General features: G+C 43.9%; 1 protein-coding gene across 2 annotated transcripts in view; it reads left to right on the top strand.

Annotated features, from left to right (window-relative positions):
- The window catches only part of SNX9 (sorting nexin 9), a 104,959-nt gene that overhangs the window by 73,811 nt on the left and 13,845 nt on the right, over positions 1-17,303 (top strand). For both annotated transcript variants that reach the window (XM_046005522.1, XM_046005521.1), the window contains exons 8-12: positions 106-231; positions 351-468; positions 8,817-8,947; positions 12,683-12,786; positions 14,276-14,379. In XM_046005522.1, coding sequence (XP_045861478.1) covers positions 106-231; positions 351-468; positions 8,817-8,947; positions 12,683-12,786; positions 14,276-14,379 — 583 coding nt within the window. The remainder of the gene's footprint in view (positions 1-105; positions 232-350; positions 469-8,816; positions 8,948-12,682; positions 12,787-14,275; positions 14,380-17,303) is intronic.

The raw sequence follows: 17,303 nt of genomic DNA, 5'->3' as shown, positions 1-17,303 counted from the left end.
CCATCCAAAGGACTTGTAGTTCTAACAAGAATCAATTGATGATTTATATCAAACATACTGTTTTTCCATATAACAAAATTAACTCTCCCTGAAACGGTTTTGTAGGTTGGAGATTATGGCCCAATGTGGGTCTATCCTACCTCTACGTTTGACTGTGTGGTAGCAGATCCCAGGAAAGGCTCCAAAATGTACGGTCTGAAAAGCTACATTGAATATCAGTTAACACCTACTGTGAGTACCTGAGTTACCAAAAACAGCCTCATGCTTGCATTCCTAGCAAAAATGTGCTTTTTCTTCATTTTCTGTAATTGGCATTGGTAACGTTTTCTTCTCTTTCCCTTGTATTACAGAACACTAATCGATCTGTAAACCACAGGTATAAGCACTTTGACTGGTTATATGAACGTCTCCTGGTTAAGTTTGGGTCAGCCATTCCGATCCCGTCTCTTCCAGACAAGCAAGTCACAGGTGAGTGCGCGTGACTCTCAGGATGACAAGTAACGAGACGGTGGGTAGAGCATCTGTCCTAACGTAAATCAGTAATGACATTTTCATCTTCTGGAAGAACAAGACGTGTGAGTTTGGAAAATACTGTACATCCGTATGTGCTGTGTATAGTGTAGCACCTAAAATACTGCACATCATATATACTGTGTATCGTATATACACCTAACGAGAATGTTTCATGAAATTTTCTGTCAGAGTTCTTGTATCCGTCTCTTGAGTTCTAGCGAAGTCATTGTGTCATCCTTGATACACGATGTCCTGTGAAAGAAATATGTGCATTCCTTAAATATGAAAAATGACACCTGGGAAAATAGAAACGATCCAAATAGCCTGAGAGGGAAGTAAAAATGTCTGATCCAAATGGTGCTGTGCGGTCCGGCCGTGTTGCTCTTGTTGGAAGTAGGGAGGCGTCCGGTGCAGGAGCCGCAGAGCCTCAGGCATTAACGTAAGCCAGGTTTTCCACTCAAGTATTTTGGCAACTATTAGTATCTAAGTGTTTTGTTTATGACTCCGTCCCTTTTCTCATTTATTTCAAGTGTCCTGTGTCCCTTGCTCCCCCCGCCTCACGTGATGCTCTGGAGATAATTCGCAGCCCCTGTAAACACACAGAGTATTTGTTCCCATCTGCTTTGAGAAGTGTCGTGGGTTTTGTTTTTTTTTAACCTCCAGCCTTGTATAGCACCTGGAATATCAGTTCTCAGGACTCAGCATGTTTGTCTTGGAATAAATATGGAAAGAAGCTGAGCTTTACTAAAGATAAGAGTTTTAATACGGGGCTAGAAGATTTGAAGCTAAATGAAACTAGTAGGTATAGAAAGGAGAGGATCAAAGATGAGAGTCATGGCCTAAAAGGTCCACGCTGGAGGGGTCTCGAAGGAAGAGCAACCTCGCAGGGCTGACCCGAGCCCAGAGGGGGGACGTGTGGAGTCCGTGAAGGAAGGCTGCTTTCCTGGGGGTCAGGGAGGACAGAGCGGTCTGAGTCCCCACTCAGCGGGAGCTGAGGTGGGTTGTTGGAGAACAAGTCCAGCAGCCGATGGCCGAGCCAGCTCCAGACACTTCCAGGGTCATGGAGACGGGTGTCCCCTATGCACTGCTGGTGCACATCTCACGGCCAAGCGGGTCGGCAGGCTCTGCTCCGCACTGCGCAAACAGGTCCTGGAATCTGACGCCAGAGCTTGAACGAGTTCCCTGAGGATAAGAACGCCAGTCTCCTTAAAACTTTACTTTGTGCTTTACTTTGCTGTATGTTTAGGTTTCTCTGAAATTTTTTGAGGAGATGGCAAGTTTTGTTTTTACAGAAGTTGTTTTGGTTGTGGCGTATTGTTGTTTTTGTTTTTGTTTTTTTTCTGGAAAACTTGTCAAAAATTCCAAACCGTGTGGAGCTGAGTGGGGCTGCCTTGCCCAGGGCTGACACAGCCTGGCCGTCACCTGGGGTGGCTTCCTGTGTCCCTCGCGGAGCCAGGGTGGCCGGGGTGGCATAGATGGGTCGCTGCTTCCTTCTACCCCAGGCGCTCACCGTCCTTCCCGTCCGCATACTCACTGTCCCTCCTTACTGTTCGACATCACAGCTTTCCTTTTGCAAATATAAGTTGATATCCATGAAGACTTCAGTCCTGTCTTTCTCCTTCTTTTCAACTTTCAGTCCGTTTTCCTGAATTGTACGTTCTCCTCTATCAGCTTGATGCGTACAATATGTGCTTCGTGGTGTCCAGATAAACAGACTAATGAGCTGCTTGAGGGTGGGAGGGATTTCTTCTGTCCTTTAGGCTTTAATACATTGTTTATTCTGGATCAAGATAACTCAGTGCTATTTTAAAACATCGTAGAGTCACAGTTCTCCCCCCATACGGAGGTTTGGTTTTTTTTTTCAAGTGCAGGCCTGAAGCCAGGGGGATGTCACAGAAAAGCGAGGAAGTGACAGCCGCTCAGTCTGAAGAAAGTTGAGCTTTGATTCACTGACTGGGATATGTGCCGAGGAAACCGAAAAGCACAGAAGCCACTTTATTTCTCCCTTCTCTCGTTTGCCTCCTGCCTGTGGTCCCCACAAGATCGTTATTATATAAACTCGCCTCTCACTCACATCCTGGAGAAAAGAGAAAGGAATGCCAAGTAGATGATGTCATGATATTTCTGTGGACTTGATAATCAATCCATGAGAAACTCCCAGCTAGTGTTTTTTATTCGTTGATAGGTTTTATTCTTTGTGAAATCATATTGAATGAATCTGGTTTTATTCCTGGGTGCAAACTGGTATACTCACATATTTGGTGAAAACCTAAGATTTGTTGGAAATGGGGAATCAGAAATCCCTCTCTTCTCCCGACCTGCTTTCTAGTTCTCTGGAACCTAATAGGAAAATCCTAACGAGCACAATAACTATCTGATGTCAGAGTTTGGAAACAAACCAACAATGTCAGAAAATTTTCTGGGAATACTAAGCATCATCAATTAATTGGTTAATTTCAGTCGATGAGTAGGTTATAAACTCTTCACTTTCTTCGAAATGGAGAATTGAATATAACCCAGGTTCGTGCTGACTTACCAGGTCTTGTCTGCCCAGGACGTGGGTCGTCTTCTTTCCAAGGGGGTGAAATTTGCTTCTTCATAGTTTAGTCTTCTGTAGACTTGATCTCTACCCCCAGGAACTGCAGAAATCGAAGTGTTCAAATGTACAGGAGTGACCAGACCCCGCATTCTGTTCATGCGACACCTCTTAAGTAATGAGTTTTCACTGTGTGGATCTGTAGTGCTCTTCTCTCTAAAAGAAATCCATGCTTATTTCTACTTGTAATTTCTAAAGGAAAGACCAAATTTAAAAATTTGTAAACTTCTATACAGTAAATGCACTTCTTTTGGTGTATAGTGTTGAGTTTTAACAACTACCACTGTTCTTAACACCCATCACTATATGCAGCCATCACTGCCCCACATTCCCTCGAGCTGCCCCTTGATATTCAGCCCCTCCCCCTATATCTAACCTGTGATGTGCTCTTCGTCTCTGTAATTTGCCTTTTCCAGAGCATCATTATAAATCCAAGCATATAGACCTATCTCAGGAAGTCAGAAAAAAATCTCAAACAACCTAACCGTACACCTAATGAGCTAGAAAAGAAAAGAACAAAGCCCAAAACCAGTAGAAAAAAGGAAATAATACAGAGCAGAAATAAATGAAGTACAAGCTTAAAAAAAAAAATAGAACATATCGATGAAACTAGACCCTGGTTCCAAAAAAAAAAACCAAAAGGAAAATGGCAGCATCTTGTGTGTAGTGTTCTGGTGGTGGCTTCTTTTCAGTTGGCGTCATGCCTTTGAGATTCGCGCATCTTGTGTGTATCTGTTTATCCGTTCACTCACTGGAAGACATTTGGGTTTCCAGTTTGGGGCATTTATAAACAAAACTGCTAGAAGCATTTACATACAAGTTTTTGTATGAACATAAGTTACCATTTCTCCTGGGTGAATACCTAAGGGTAGAATGACAAGGTCATTTGGCAAGTGCATGTTTCATGTTTAAGAAATTGCCAGACTGTTTTCCAGAACGGCTCTACCATCTTGGAACCCCCATCAGCAGTGGGTGAGAGTTTCGGGGGCTCCACATCCTAACTTGCACTTTTTGATAGTGTCGGTTTTTCTCTTTTCTAACAAGTCTGTTAGATATGTAGTAGTACCTCATCATCGTTTTAATTTGCCTTTCCCTTGTAACTAATGGTACTGAACATCTTTTCACGTGCTCCTTTCCCTTCCATATTTCTCTGGTGAAGTATCTGTTTAAATCTTTTGCCCATTTCTCTTTAGGTTGTTTACTTATTATTGAATTTTGAGAAATCTTTATATTCTGGAAACAAGTCCTCTGTCATGTAATGTGATTTGCAAATAATTTGTCTGGTCTTGTCTTTCTCACAGAAGTGTCTTTTGCCTAACAGAAGCTTTTTATTTGAATGAAGTTCAAAGTACCAGTTGTTTCTTTTATGGATTGTGTTTCAGGTATCATGATATAAACCTCTTTGCCTAACCCAAGTTCCTGGTAATATTTTCTCCAGAGGGTTTTGTAGTTTTGGATACGTTTTGAGTGAGTGAGTGTGTAAGATGTGAAGTATCATAAGGCAGAGGTTTGTGTCACACCTTGGGGTATCCAGTAGTTCTAGCACTATCTGTTGGAGAGAGTATTCTGTCTCTGTTGAATTTCCTTTGCATTTTGTCAAAAATTGACAAATTGACAAATTGAACATTTGTGTGGTTTTATTTCTGGACTGTATTCTGTTTTATTGATTTATGTGTCCATCCTTATGCCAATACCACACTGTCTTGATTAGTAAATCTTTAAATCAGGTAGTATAAATGCTCCAGCTTGGTTCTTTTTCAAAATAATTTTGGACTGGTTTTCATCTGCCTTTCCATATAAATTTGAATCAATTTGTAGATATCCATATATCTCTATTTGACGGGTGTACATATAGTTTGTGATTGTTACGATCTTCCTGATGTAGTAACTCTTCTATAGTTGTGAAATGTATCGTTTTGTCTCTAGTAAAATTTCCTGTCTTAAAATCTATTTTGTCTGGTATTTATTAATATAGTCACTCTGGTTCTGTTACGGTTACTGTGTGCAAGTATCTTTTCCCATCTTTTACTTTCAGTCTGTTAGTGTCTTTGAATCTGTGTCTCTTGTTGACAACATTGTTGACAACATTGTTGGACCTTGCTTTTCTCTCAAGTCTGGCAACCTCTACATTTTGCTTAGAGTTTTTGGGCCATTCATATTTAATGATTATTGACCCATTTAGACATATTTGCCATTTTGATATTTTCTGTGTGTCTTATGTATTCCTCTGGTCTTCTTTACTGTCTTTACTTTGTGTTAAATGTTTCTAATGTGCTGTTTTAATTCCTCTAATTTTTCCACTATATTTTCAAAATTATTTTCGTAGTGGTTGCCTCAGTGGATGCAGTACGCATCTTTCTGGAATGTCACAATGTACTTCATATTCATATTCGATTCTAGTAGAATTCATAGAAACTTCTCTCCAGTATAGCTCTATTTCCCTCTCTTTTTATGCTCTTATCATTGTATATTTTATATCAATATGTTATAAATTGAACAATATGGTATGATAATTACTGCTTTCTACAGTCTTGCATCTTTTAAAGAAGTTAAGAGAAGAAATTAGAAAAAATGCATCTTTTATGTTAATTGACATATTTCTGGTGCTCTTCATTTCTCTCTGTGAATTTGGGTAATTTCCTTTTAGCCTGAGGTAGTATTTTTTTAGCCTGAAGGACTTCCTGTAATATTTCTTTAATACAGGTCTGCTGTGGGTTAATTCTCGCATCTTTGTTTATCTGGGGATGTCTTTGTTTTGCCTTTATTTCAGAAGGATAGGTGTACTGGTTGTAGAATTCGTGGCTGACGGTTTTCCTTTCTGCATGATGAATTTGTCTTTCCCCTGCTTCTGACCTCCATTGTGTCAGTCAGATGACTACTGACAGATGTCTGCTGACCACAGACATACACAGCACACACGCACGCACGCACACACACACACACACCATATATCATGAGGCATTTTCATTCATTGCTGCCAAGATTTTGTTTCTGCCTTTCAGCAGTTTGATTCTGCTGTGTCTTGGTGTGGTTATCTTCATATTCATCCTATCCAGGTTTGTTGAGCTTCTTAGAAGTACAAGTTAAAGTTTTCCATCAAATTTGGGAAACTTTCCCCTGTTACTTCTTCAGATACTTTTTCTTCTTCTTTCTCACTTCTCCTGTGGGGATTTCCATTACGAGTACCTTGGTGTGCTTTATGTTTTCTTCTTCTTCTTCTTTTTTTTTTTTAATTTAATTCATTTATTTGACACACAGAGATCACAAGTAGGCAGAGAGGCAGGCAAAGAGAGAGAGGGGGAAGCAGGCTCCCTGATGAGCAGAGAGCCCAATGCGGGACTTGATCCCAGGACCCTGAGATCATGACCTGAGCTGAAGGCAGAGGCTTAACACACTGAACCACCCAGGCATGCTGCTTTATGTTTTCTGAGGCCTGTTCATTGTGCTTCCTTTTTTGTTTTTATTTTTGTTTCCTCTCTGTTCTTCAGACGAGGTAACTTCTGTTGATCTGCACATTCCCACATTCTTTCTTCTGTTATCTGGAATCTGTATTTGAGCCCCTAGAGTGATTTCTTAATTTCAGTTATTGTATTTTCAACTCCCCAACTTTTCACTTTAATTTTGTATAAGTTCTGTCTTTTTCCTGAGAATCTTTGTTGTGATTCCATGTCATATGTCTCTTTACTTTTTTTTTTTTTTTTTAAGTCTCCTTTCTTGAGCAGAGAGCCCGATGCGGGGCTCCATCCTAGGACCCTGAGATCATGACCTGAGCCGAAAGCAGAGACTTTAACCCACTGAGCCACCCAGGCGCCGCCTCTTTACATTTTTTAACATGACTTCCTTTAGTTCTTTGAGTGTATTTCTAGAAGCTGCTTTGTCTGCTAAGTTCAACATCCAGAGGCATTTAGAGACAGTTTCTGTTGACTACATATTTGTCGGTACGGGTCATGCCTTGCTGGTTCTTTGCACATCTCTTAATATTTTGTTGAAAACGAAACAGTTCAGAGAATATATTTTAGCAGTTCTCGATTCTGATTTTTCCTCTCTGAAGGTTGTTGTTTCTACTTTATGCTTATTGGTTATTTGGTAAGTAACTTGCTTAGGCTAAGTCTCTGAAATCTCTCTTCCCTGAAGTTCAATGATTATTGTGTTTTTTCCTGTAAGTTTGGCTTCCTGGGGTTCACCCTTGTGTCTCTGTAGATAAGTGGTAAGCCTGCCTCAAGCCACTAAGGCTTCTGTCCTCTGCTGATGGAGCTGCGTATGGGTAGGAGACTGCATTCAGAGCTCAGATGATTTTCAGGTTGGCTGTCCTGGCTTCCACTTTTTTGTGGGCCTTCTTGTGTCTCCTTTACAAGTGTGTGCAGCCTCAGAGTTGGCCAGGAGTGTGTGGCTGGCTTGGATCCCATCCGGCCTCCACTGTTTCTGCACACAGCCTCAGCCTGGAATATGGTTGGCCCAACTGTGCAACCTTGGCCTGTGGGGTCACTGGCCCCTTCCGTTCACCGGCCTCTGGATTGTCCCTGCCACCACCGCTGAGCACAGGCGTGTCCCCCCACTCCAGGTCAGGCCAGCCTCTCACCTCACCAGGGGACCTGCCGTAGCCGGTCTTCAGGGCCTGTCCTTTACTGGCAGACCTTCCGTGTCCACCGAGGAGAGGGTGGGGAGGCCCAGGGGCAGCCAGAGGGAGATCGTAGCCGCCACACTCCAGAGTGCCACAGATTTCCACGCTTGTTGTGTCAAGTTCAGCGGATTTGCAAATATAAACACTTCTCAGATGGCTGTTGGCCTTTGGTTGATTTCCAGAACAGTGACTTTTGGTGGGTTCTGTCCAGTTTTAGAATTGTTTTGGGGGGATGGGAATAGCTGATCGCCTCGCTCGACTGTAGCTAGGACATTCATCTCCAGAAGCCTTTTACCTAATAGTGGTTTTGTTTGGGAGGCTTATAAATACGTTCAGTGTCCACTCGATGATTGCTGTGCCAGGCTTGTTAAGCCGACTTTCTGCTCTTAAAACAGAAACAGTGCGCGTGAAGCGGTGTTGTAGAACGGGCGTAAGTTCCGAGATGGTAGACGGTAGCCTGCACTGCCGCATTCGTGGAAAAATGGCTTTTTCTGTCTTGGGCTTAAGTAATTTAAAAAAACCAAACAGAATAAAGAGCTACAGTCCTGAGTTACTTTTCATAAATACTAAATTTAAGTTTGTGTATCTGAGATTATATTGTGTTGGGACATATTTTGATAAATACAGAAATTTTATCTCCTTTGTAAGAATTACTTATTAAATTCCATTTTCTCACCCCCTTTCCTGCCTATAGGGCTTCATGTGGTCACACAGAACTGAGACAGTCTTCATTTATCAGACAAAGGTTTTCCTACATAGATAAGATTTGCTTTTGAATTTGAGTACTTACGGATCCTTGAAGAAAATCGCACTTTGTGGCTGTGATTTTTCTTGTCGCAATTAAAAAGTTTCTTAATTTGCTAAATCAGAACCTCATTCTTAAAAACTAAAATGTCTGTCATACCTTTCCCATGTCTCTCCGAGCATTCGCTGTAGGTTAGTGAAAAGTTGCTGTGGTCCTCACCTGTTACTACATCACTTTCTACCAAGGACCCAGTAGATACAAATGGCTTTTCCTTTGTGTGACAGTAATTTGCTTTACAGCAAGCTCCGAGCTCCGAGTCACTCTTGCTGTGCCCCTTCCAGGTCGCTTTGAAGAAGAATTCATCAAAATGCGCATGGAGAGGCTCCAGGCGTGGATGACCAGGATGTGTCGGCACCCAGTGATCTCAGAAAGCGAGCTTTTCCAGCAGTTCCTAAATTTCCGAGATGAAAAGGTAAGCCCTGTTCTTATGATAGTCTTAGGTCATATTCAGAATGGTCACGTTCACACCAATTTTATGTCTGAAAGTTAAAACTATGTCGGTTAGCTATTTCTCATTTCCTCCAAATATAAGAGGGGACAGAAACCTTAGTCCTCACTGTGGGAAGTTAGTCACGCTGTGAGGAAGAACCTGCCCGAGTGGTTTCCATACATTGGGAATGGCCCAGAGTGGGCAGGAGGTGACAGATACGATAGGGTGAGGAATTTTTTCTCTAGATGCTTCTAAAAACAGGAGAAGCCCCAAATTATGCAGGATATTATCCACATAAAGTGAGGGAGATAGAGTGAATGATTCCTTAAGATCCTGTTTTGACCTCGCAGTGTAATAACGTCATGAAACAAAAAGGTTCAGAAGTGGACCATCCTTCTCAAAACCGAGTCATTTTTCCAGAACTGTAGTTACCCGTTCAGAGTAAATAATGCTGGTCTGTCTTTGTCCCCGTGGATACTCATTCTGCCAATGGCTGTGTGTTCTTTGTTGAGAATCAAGAAAACATTGGCTGTTTGACATCTCATTATTCTCTGCTTTGGAAATAGTTTTCTCTCTCTCTCAATAAGCTTTTACTCTATAGTCTATCTTTTTATTCTGTAGAGATGTTTTCTCCGTATTTCTCTCATAACAAATACCACATATCTTAGAAAACAGTGCAAAGAGTAAAAGCGTAAGTTAGCTCTGATGCCGGCAGCAGATACAAAATACATTACAATCCTAGGGAAAAAGTCATGAGATTAGTTTCATGTTTAACCAAATTCCAGAATATTATATACTTTGTTGGAACTTTCAGACAGAGATTTACTTGCTAAACTGCTTTGTGGTTCCTTATCCTTGTTCATGTGAACACATTTGTGTGTTAGGTGTAATAAGGGCTCTGTGTGTGTTTACAGACGTAGGCACACACGTGACATAGAATGACTAATCGGGTCTCATCTTCCGTTGCTGCTGATTTCTAGACTCGGCAGGCTCACTCGAGTGGGTTGCATGTAACCAGGCCAGGAGCTGGGAAACGTGGACGTGCTTCGTCCTTTCTTGGCTAGTCGAAGCTCTAGCCCTGCAAGGGGCCCCGGAAAACTCTGATTTCTCTGGTGCGCTGTCGTGGTCAGTCACAGTAGGCCCTGTAACCACAGAGTAGTGAAACTGGGTTCTTCAAGGGAGTTCTGTCAATCCATTGTGTTACTTTGTAGACGCAAAAACTCCATGCAGTCCCCTCCCGGCTTGATTGCCTTGAACAAAAGTCCTGATTTTCGGAAGATTTGATTCAGGAAGCACTTCTGAAAGTTGTGTTTTGTACAAAATATCATTATTAAAAATAATACATCTAGACGCTGGGGTTTGGGATGGATTTGATGTAACAGGACAATGAAGAACTTGGAGTCAGGACTCTGTTTCTAGCTCCTTCTGTGACCTTGGCCATGTCACTGAATCCCTGGTCACAGTTTCCTCACCTGCTAAATGACTGTGTAAAACTAGATAATCACTAGAAACTGTGATTCTTTGGCCAGAAGTAGCTTGTATAGATGGATGGATAATTTTTCAGTTACTAGAAATAAGTGGTTAGTAAGATAGCTATAGGTAGAAAACATTACATATTTACAGGCCAGCAATAAATGAAACCCAAATGAAAGTCTGAAAAAACTATCACAGCTTAAAAATATGTCTAGGAATAAGTATAAGAAAATGTACAGGGAAACTCTACATAAAAAACTACGAAACATCTTCGAGAGAAATAAAACCCAGCGAAGTGTGCCAGTACTGTTTCAGGGATTGAGGAACAGAAAAGATGTTATATACGTGTGGAAAATCAAAGCACTAAAAATAGCCACGGTACTCTTGAAAAAGAATGAAGAGGGAGGGAGGAGGGTTTTACTGGATATGAAGACTCACTACAAAGCTAAAATAATGGTAAAGGCATGGAATTGGCCTTAGGATAGACTAACAGACCAGTGCAACAGAATAGAATGGACACTTGATTTATGGCAAAGATGGGGCTAAGTACAAGGGGGCTAGGACAGCCTGTCCAGGGAATGGTGCCAGGTCAGCTGGATGGCGTCACTGAGGAAAAGTGAAATTCAGTCCCTACCTCATAACGATCTTCTGTTGATTTTGTTAGGGTTGACCCTGGAATTGTGGTTCTGTTGCTAAAACATGGCCTTATCTATTAAAGGAACTTACAGGTGAAATGATACGATGTCTGGGACCTCCAGTAAAATCTGGAAGTTGCAATAAAAAAATAAAATCCGCAAGAAGAAAATAAAAGGTAGAATGAGAGAGAATAGAAAACCCAGGACCAGCAAAATGTTGATACCTATGACAGCTGAGTCTGAGCGGGATTAGACTTTTCTCTGTACTTAATTTTAAACGTCTTTGAACGTTTCCATTATGTAACTTTAAAAAAAAAAAAAAAAGATCAACTCCAATTGGTTTGAAGGTCTCACGTGAAAGGCAGCATAATAAAGCTGTGAGAAGGTAGCACGGGGTGGGGGGAATATCTTCATGCCCCTCTGGAAGGGAAGGATTTCTGAAATCCGACATAGCAATGACTGGTCACCCAGGAAGGAAGAGGCTGATAAATTAGACTACATCCAAATGAAGGACCGCTGTGTGTCCGAAGAAGCCTTTAAAGCCAAAAACGAGCAAAAGATCTGAACTTCTGTCACCAACAAAGGGCTGTGCTTCCGAACGTAAGAAAACCCATACAAATCCATAAGATAAGCCAGTAGAAGAAGAGATTTGGTAAGGGTACCTTTCGCCAAAGAAAGGGTCTCGGTCATCCACAAAGGTAGGAAACAGCTTAACCTCCTCAGTCATCACGCGCAGGCAAGGTAAAGCTACGGTGAAAACCCCTGGGCCCTGGCCGGGACGGCAACATGGAAGAGATGAGAGACCAAGCTCCTGGCGGGCCGAGCGGCTTTCCCACAGTGCTGGTGGGCGTGCAAGTGGGCCAGACCAGTTCAGAAAAGCGGCCGGCATTACCCGCCACAGCTGAGTGTTTTCCACCCACCTGGCAAATGGGTGCACGCGTGTCCGGGGAGACCTGCGAAGAGCAGCTGTGCTCATCACGTGGCAGGCCCGGGGCGGGGGGGCAGTAGGATAAATAAACTGGGGAGTGTGTACAGAATGGAGCGCCGTGCCCCAGTGGCATCCAGGGACGGCGGCTCTGACAGCACTGTGGCCCTGACTCCTAAGCACGGCCTGAGCCCAGGACACCCGAGAACGCACCCAGAGTGGTCCTTGTTCAGAAAAACCAGCAGACCCAGATGAGGGACGTGCACTCAGATCACGCGACTTGGAAGGAACGTGAGGAACTGGGCGGCATTAAAGAGAAGATAACTGGTCGCCTCGGTGCCGGAGGGAAGGGGTGGTGATTGGGAAGGGACACGAGGGGGCTTCTGGAATGCTCGCTTTTTTCTCTTGGCCTTGGGGTAGTTTACACACATATTCACTTTGTGAGAATTGGTTGCTGTGCACTAGTGTTTGGGGCACCTTTTTTTTTTTTTAAGATTTTATTTATTTATTTATTTATTTGACATATAGAGGGAGAGATCACAAGGAGGCAGAGAGGCAGGCAGAGAGAGAGGGGGAAGCAGGCTCCCCACCAAGCAGAGAGCCCAATGCAGGGCTTGATCCCTGCATTGAAAGACTAGTCTGACTCCGCTCTCCACTGTGACATTATGATGTTCTTCTCTGCAGGAATGGAAGAGTGGGAAGAGGAAGGCCGAGAGAGATGAGCTGGTGGGAGTTATGATATTTTCCACCATGGAACCAGAGGCACCCGACTTGGACTTAATAGAAATGTGAGCGCTGTTGTCCTACTTGCCTTCTTCCCAGCCCGGGTCCCTCCTGTGCGCACAGGCCTCTGCAGGTGTGACCCAGGGCAGCTGGAGTGCGGGTGTGTCTGTGGCAACGTGTGGGGACCACAGGCAGGTGACCGGGAAAACCTCCCTTGCACAGGAAAGCACGGTGTTTTTAGCTGTAGCATCAGATTAAAATCTGCTTCCTTTTTACCTTGAAGTCTGTGGTTTCCTAGCAGACAACAGTGTTTCTAGTCATTTCTAATAAAGCACAATAAAGCAAAGTAGCCCAGAGCCAGCGCACACCCACATAATTGTGAACAAAGCAGAAGTCTCTGAACATCACGTTGAAGGAAGCAAATGTCAGCCTGCTTTTTTGTGCTATTTTTCAATTTGTTGTTTTTAATTATATAATTTTTAAAAATAATTTTAAATTTTTTAAAAAAATTTTTTTTAATTAAATTTTTAAAAAAATTTATTTTTCTTTGAAAAGTAGTTCCTTTTCTATGTAGAGGCTACTGAGAAATCTTGGGTTGGTTTTGTTTTTTTTTTTAAGAAGTTTTTTTTCTTACACAATTACCACTTATGTGTTACCAAACGAAAGAAGAGAAGAAAAAAGAAAAACACCATCTTGCAACTATGCAGAGAGAAAAATGAATGTTAATGTATTGGCCTGGGTCTGGAGTCTTCTGAAATGTCTCCTGCACATACGTATCCAAGGGAAAAATTGTTGAAACAGGAAAGACCTCACGCTGTGCATTCTGTCTTATAATCTGTTTGGGGTTTCTTTTTGTTTTTGTTTTCCATTTAACATGATTTGGGGATGAGTTTTTCAGGTTAGTGCTTTTTACATCTTCAAAGAACTGAGGTGTTCAGTGTCACGGACCTCGCTGTGTATCGAGGTTACCTGCGACTCACTAACATACTTGCTGGAACGCACGAAGACCCACTCAGTACCAGCACTGATAGAATTCTGCTCAGTCAGATAATAAGGAAATCAGTATTTGGTGTACTTTAGAATAATTTTTGTTAAAATTCATAGGGATTTGAGGGGGGGAAGGGGAACAGTTAATATTTAAATGGCAGATTTTTAAGTAATTCTTCACAAATCTGTTGGGTGTTTTTTTTTAAAGATGTTATTTATTAGAGAGTGTGAACGTGACTGGGAGAGAAGGGTAGAGGAAGAGGGAGAAGCAGACTTCCCACTGAGCGGGGAGCCCAATGAGGGGCTCGATCCCAGGACCCAGGGATCATGACCTGAGCAGAAGGCAGAGGCTTAACCAACTGAGCCACCCAGGTGCCCCTTTTTAAAAAATCCTAATCAAGCCTGGTTTAAGAGCAGTTATTACAATGCAAGAAAACAAGTCCCCCCATATCAGGTTTGGCGTAAGTCTCCCCTGACTGTATTGGTTTTTCTCCTCCTAAACGTCACACTTTTTGACCATTTGGTAGCAGAATCAAGGACACGCGTTCTTGTGTTTTTGCCCCGCAGAGAACAGAAGTGCGATGCCGTCGGTAAATTCACCAAAGCCATGGACGACGGTGTGAAGGAGCTGCTGACCGTGGGGCAGGAGCACTGGAAACGGTGCACAGGACGTAAGTGCCATCCTGGAGCCGGCTTGGGGCTACAGGCTCCACGTGCAGTGGTCCAGGCTCCGTGTTGTGACCTTGACTGCACTGAGGAGACGGTCTCTTGGAGATGCCTGTGGTGAACGGAAGTCAGGTCACAGCCACAGCGGGGGGGGGGGGGGGGGGGCGAACCTCACTTGTCAGCCCTCCTCAGACAGCAAAGAACTGTCTCCAACAAAGCCCGTTCTAGAACCCGCATGAGACGCCATGTTGCCTTAAACGTTTCTAGTTAGTTGGGGTTTGTAACCTATGGGCGATTTATCCTTCTGCGTGTTTTGAGAGTACTTGCTGTTTGTACTCTCAGGACTGTACTCCGTAGTCTTTATCCGGTAAGATGTTGTATACAGACTCTTCCCCAGCTCACGAGGAGGCTACAGCCCTGTAAGCCCATCCTAAGTGGAAAACAGCCCAAGTCGAAAATGCATTCAATACGCCTGATGTCGCACACACCGGGGCTCAGCCTGCCCCCCCCCTTCAGTGTGCTCGGGACACTCGCCACCAAGGTCAGCCTGCACGTGGGCAAGGTCATCTCGCACGAAGCCTGCTTTATAGTCAGGTGTCGAGCATGTCCTGTACTGAAAGTGGGGCACGGGACAGCTGTCCGGGTGCAGGACGGTCCCCAGCTGGTGGGGCTGCCGCTCCTTGGAGAGAGAGGGTCCTCCCACGTATCACCAGCCCGGGGCAGGAACCAGATCCCGAATTCTAAGTACAATTTCCCGTGAGTGCACGTTGCTCTGGCCCCATCATAAAGTTGACAAATTGTTAAGTCAGGGACCGTCTGGATTGGCTACGGCCCTGATTTTTTTTTAAAGATTTTATTTATTTGACAGAGTGTGAGCACAAGCAGGGGAAGCAGCAGGCAGAGAGAGAGGGGGAAGCAGACTCCCCACTGAGCAGGGAGCCCGACGCAGGGCTCGATCCAAGACCCTGGGATCATGACCTGAGCTGAAGGCAGATGCTGAACCGCCTGAGCCACCCAGGCACCCACTGCAACCTAATTTGTAGGAAAGACAAGGGTCATTGGCTGTGGAGAGCATGAGCTGGGTCAGACTAGGAAAGTGTGAACCCTGGTGGCCTCGCCAGCCATGCCTTTCCACCCTCGAGGACTTCTTATCCCGACCCCCAGCCTGCCACACCCCCCTTCCCTTTGTGTCTAGACCATCACTGTGCTGACCCATGGTGTCCCACATTCCCTGGCCCCTCATGTCTCATAGTGTAGGCTGGAAACCGGCCCTGTCAGCCATGCCAGCTGCCCTCCCACCTTGGAGGCCCCACGGGCTGTGGAGGCCGGGTCACCACTGCGTAGCATTCACACGGTCTTTGAGGGCCACCAACTCTCCGGAGTTTCCTCCCATCCCGTCCTCATCACCAGCACAGCCATCTGAGTCCCAGAGGGAAAACTGAGTTCTGGTTATCGGGAGGCCCGCAGGCCGACCGTGAGGCGGTATCTGAGAACGTTCTGGCCTTCCACACGGCCACCCTACAAAAATACTGTTTCTACTCAGTTCTGTTTTGTTTTTCTTTTAAAAATGGCTTCTACTTTGAATAGTAAAAATAATACATACCCACTATTAAACCATGATCCTCAGCATAGGAAGGAATTTGATTTTATGCTTTGTAAAGATTTTTTAACAAGTGATATTTTTCTTCTAAAGAAGGGAAAAAGAATAAAATTTGAAGTCCGAAAATAATTTCAGTGAACAAGAAGCTGAATGTGGAGTGACTGTGGCTGAACTAAGATGGCGGAGCACAATTAATAGCAATATTGAGATCCATTAAATCCACCTGAAATCTAAGCCTTACCAGGAGTTGGCCGACCGTGGCCTGGAGGCCAGATCCGTCCTGCCGCCTGTTTTTGTAGAGTGGAACACAGCCTGGCCCACTTCCCTACATGTTAGCTGCGTCTCCTTTCCCGTTACAGTGGCCGAGTCAAGTAATTTCAGCAGAAACCTGTGGCTCCAGAGAGCCCAAAATATTTATTGTCTGGCCCTTTGCTGGGGGGAGAAAAGGCCCTGCTTCTCCCTGCGTGACCCTGTGCCGTTCACATAAGCCTCAATACCAGCAGAACCGCGTGCTGTGGCAGGACAGCTGTTCCCGCTCAAGGACGGTGACTCCTTTCTCATGGCGCCGAAATGTGACGCCATGTGCTCGGTGCAGCACTGATTAGGCCCAAAATGGTAATGTACACAAACGCAGCACTAGAGAACAAAAGCCACCGCCAGCCTGTGGTCACACAGGGTCAACTCATGAACGACAAGGGGAGTGGCTCTTCTCTCAAACAGTGATTTTGTTGTAAAATAATAAATTTGAGCTGTAAGCTCTTATGAGGCCATAATAATAGTTATTCCTTGAAATCTGCATATTCCTTGAATGCTATGCTCTATTTTTTAGAAATACTTTGATTATAAATCTTAACAATCAGAATTTTAAGGGTCTCACAGAAATCTGGGCTTATGATTTCTTTCCATCCGTGGGATGCCTGGGTGGCTCATTGGGTTAAGTGTCCGACTCTGCGTCTCAGCTCAGGTCCTGATCTCGGGGTCCTGGGTTTGAGCCCTGCGTTGGGTTCCACGTTGGGCATGGAGCCTACTTCAAAAAAAGAGTTAAATCCCTATGTCTAACAACATCCGGTCAGCATCAGGCCAAATTTATGAAATAGAGGATGTTGGCTTAAGGCTGCTCCCTTTTTGGGAGGAGGGGAGTTTGAAGCACTTGGTGTAGGATTTCAGGTAAGCATTATCTTCTTTCCCCTTTTTTTTCAAAATAGAGTTTCTTAAAATTCCTCATCTGTGAAGTGAGAAATCTAGCGCGTAGTACAGTGAAGCACATGGCAAATGTCTTTAACCTCACGTATATAGTTAGAAGAAGGTGAACAACTTATTAAAATTAAG

Source organism: Meles meles, chromosome 5 (genome assembly GCF_922984935.1).
Source record: "Meles meles chromosome 5, mMelMel3.1 paternal haplotype, whole genome shotgun sequence".
In the NCBI taxonomy this organism is placed as follows: Eukaryota; Metazoa; Chordata; class Mammalia; order Carnivora; family Mustelidae; genus Meles; species Meles meles.
The sequence above is the reverse complement of the archived record's forward strand: the minus strand, read 5'-3'. Positions and strand labels throughout refer to the sequence as shown.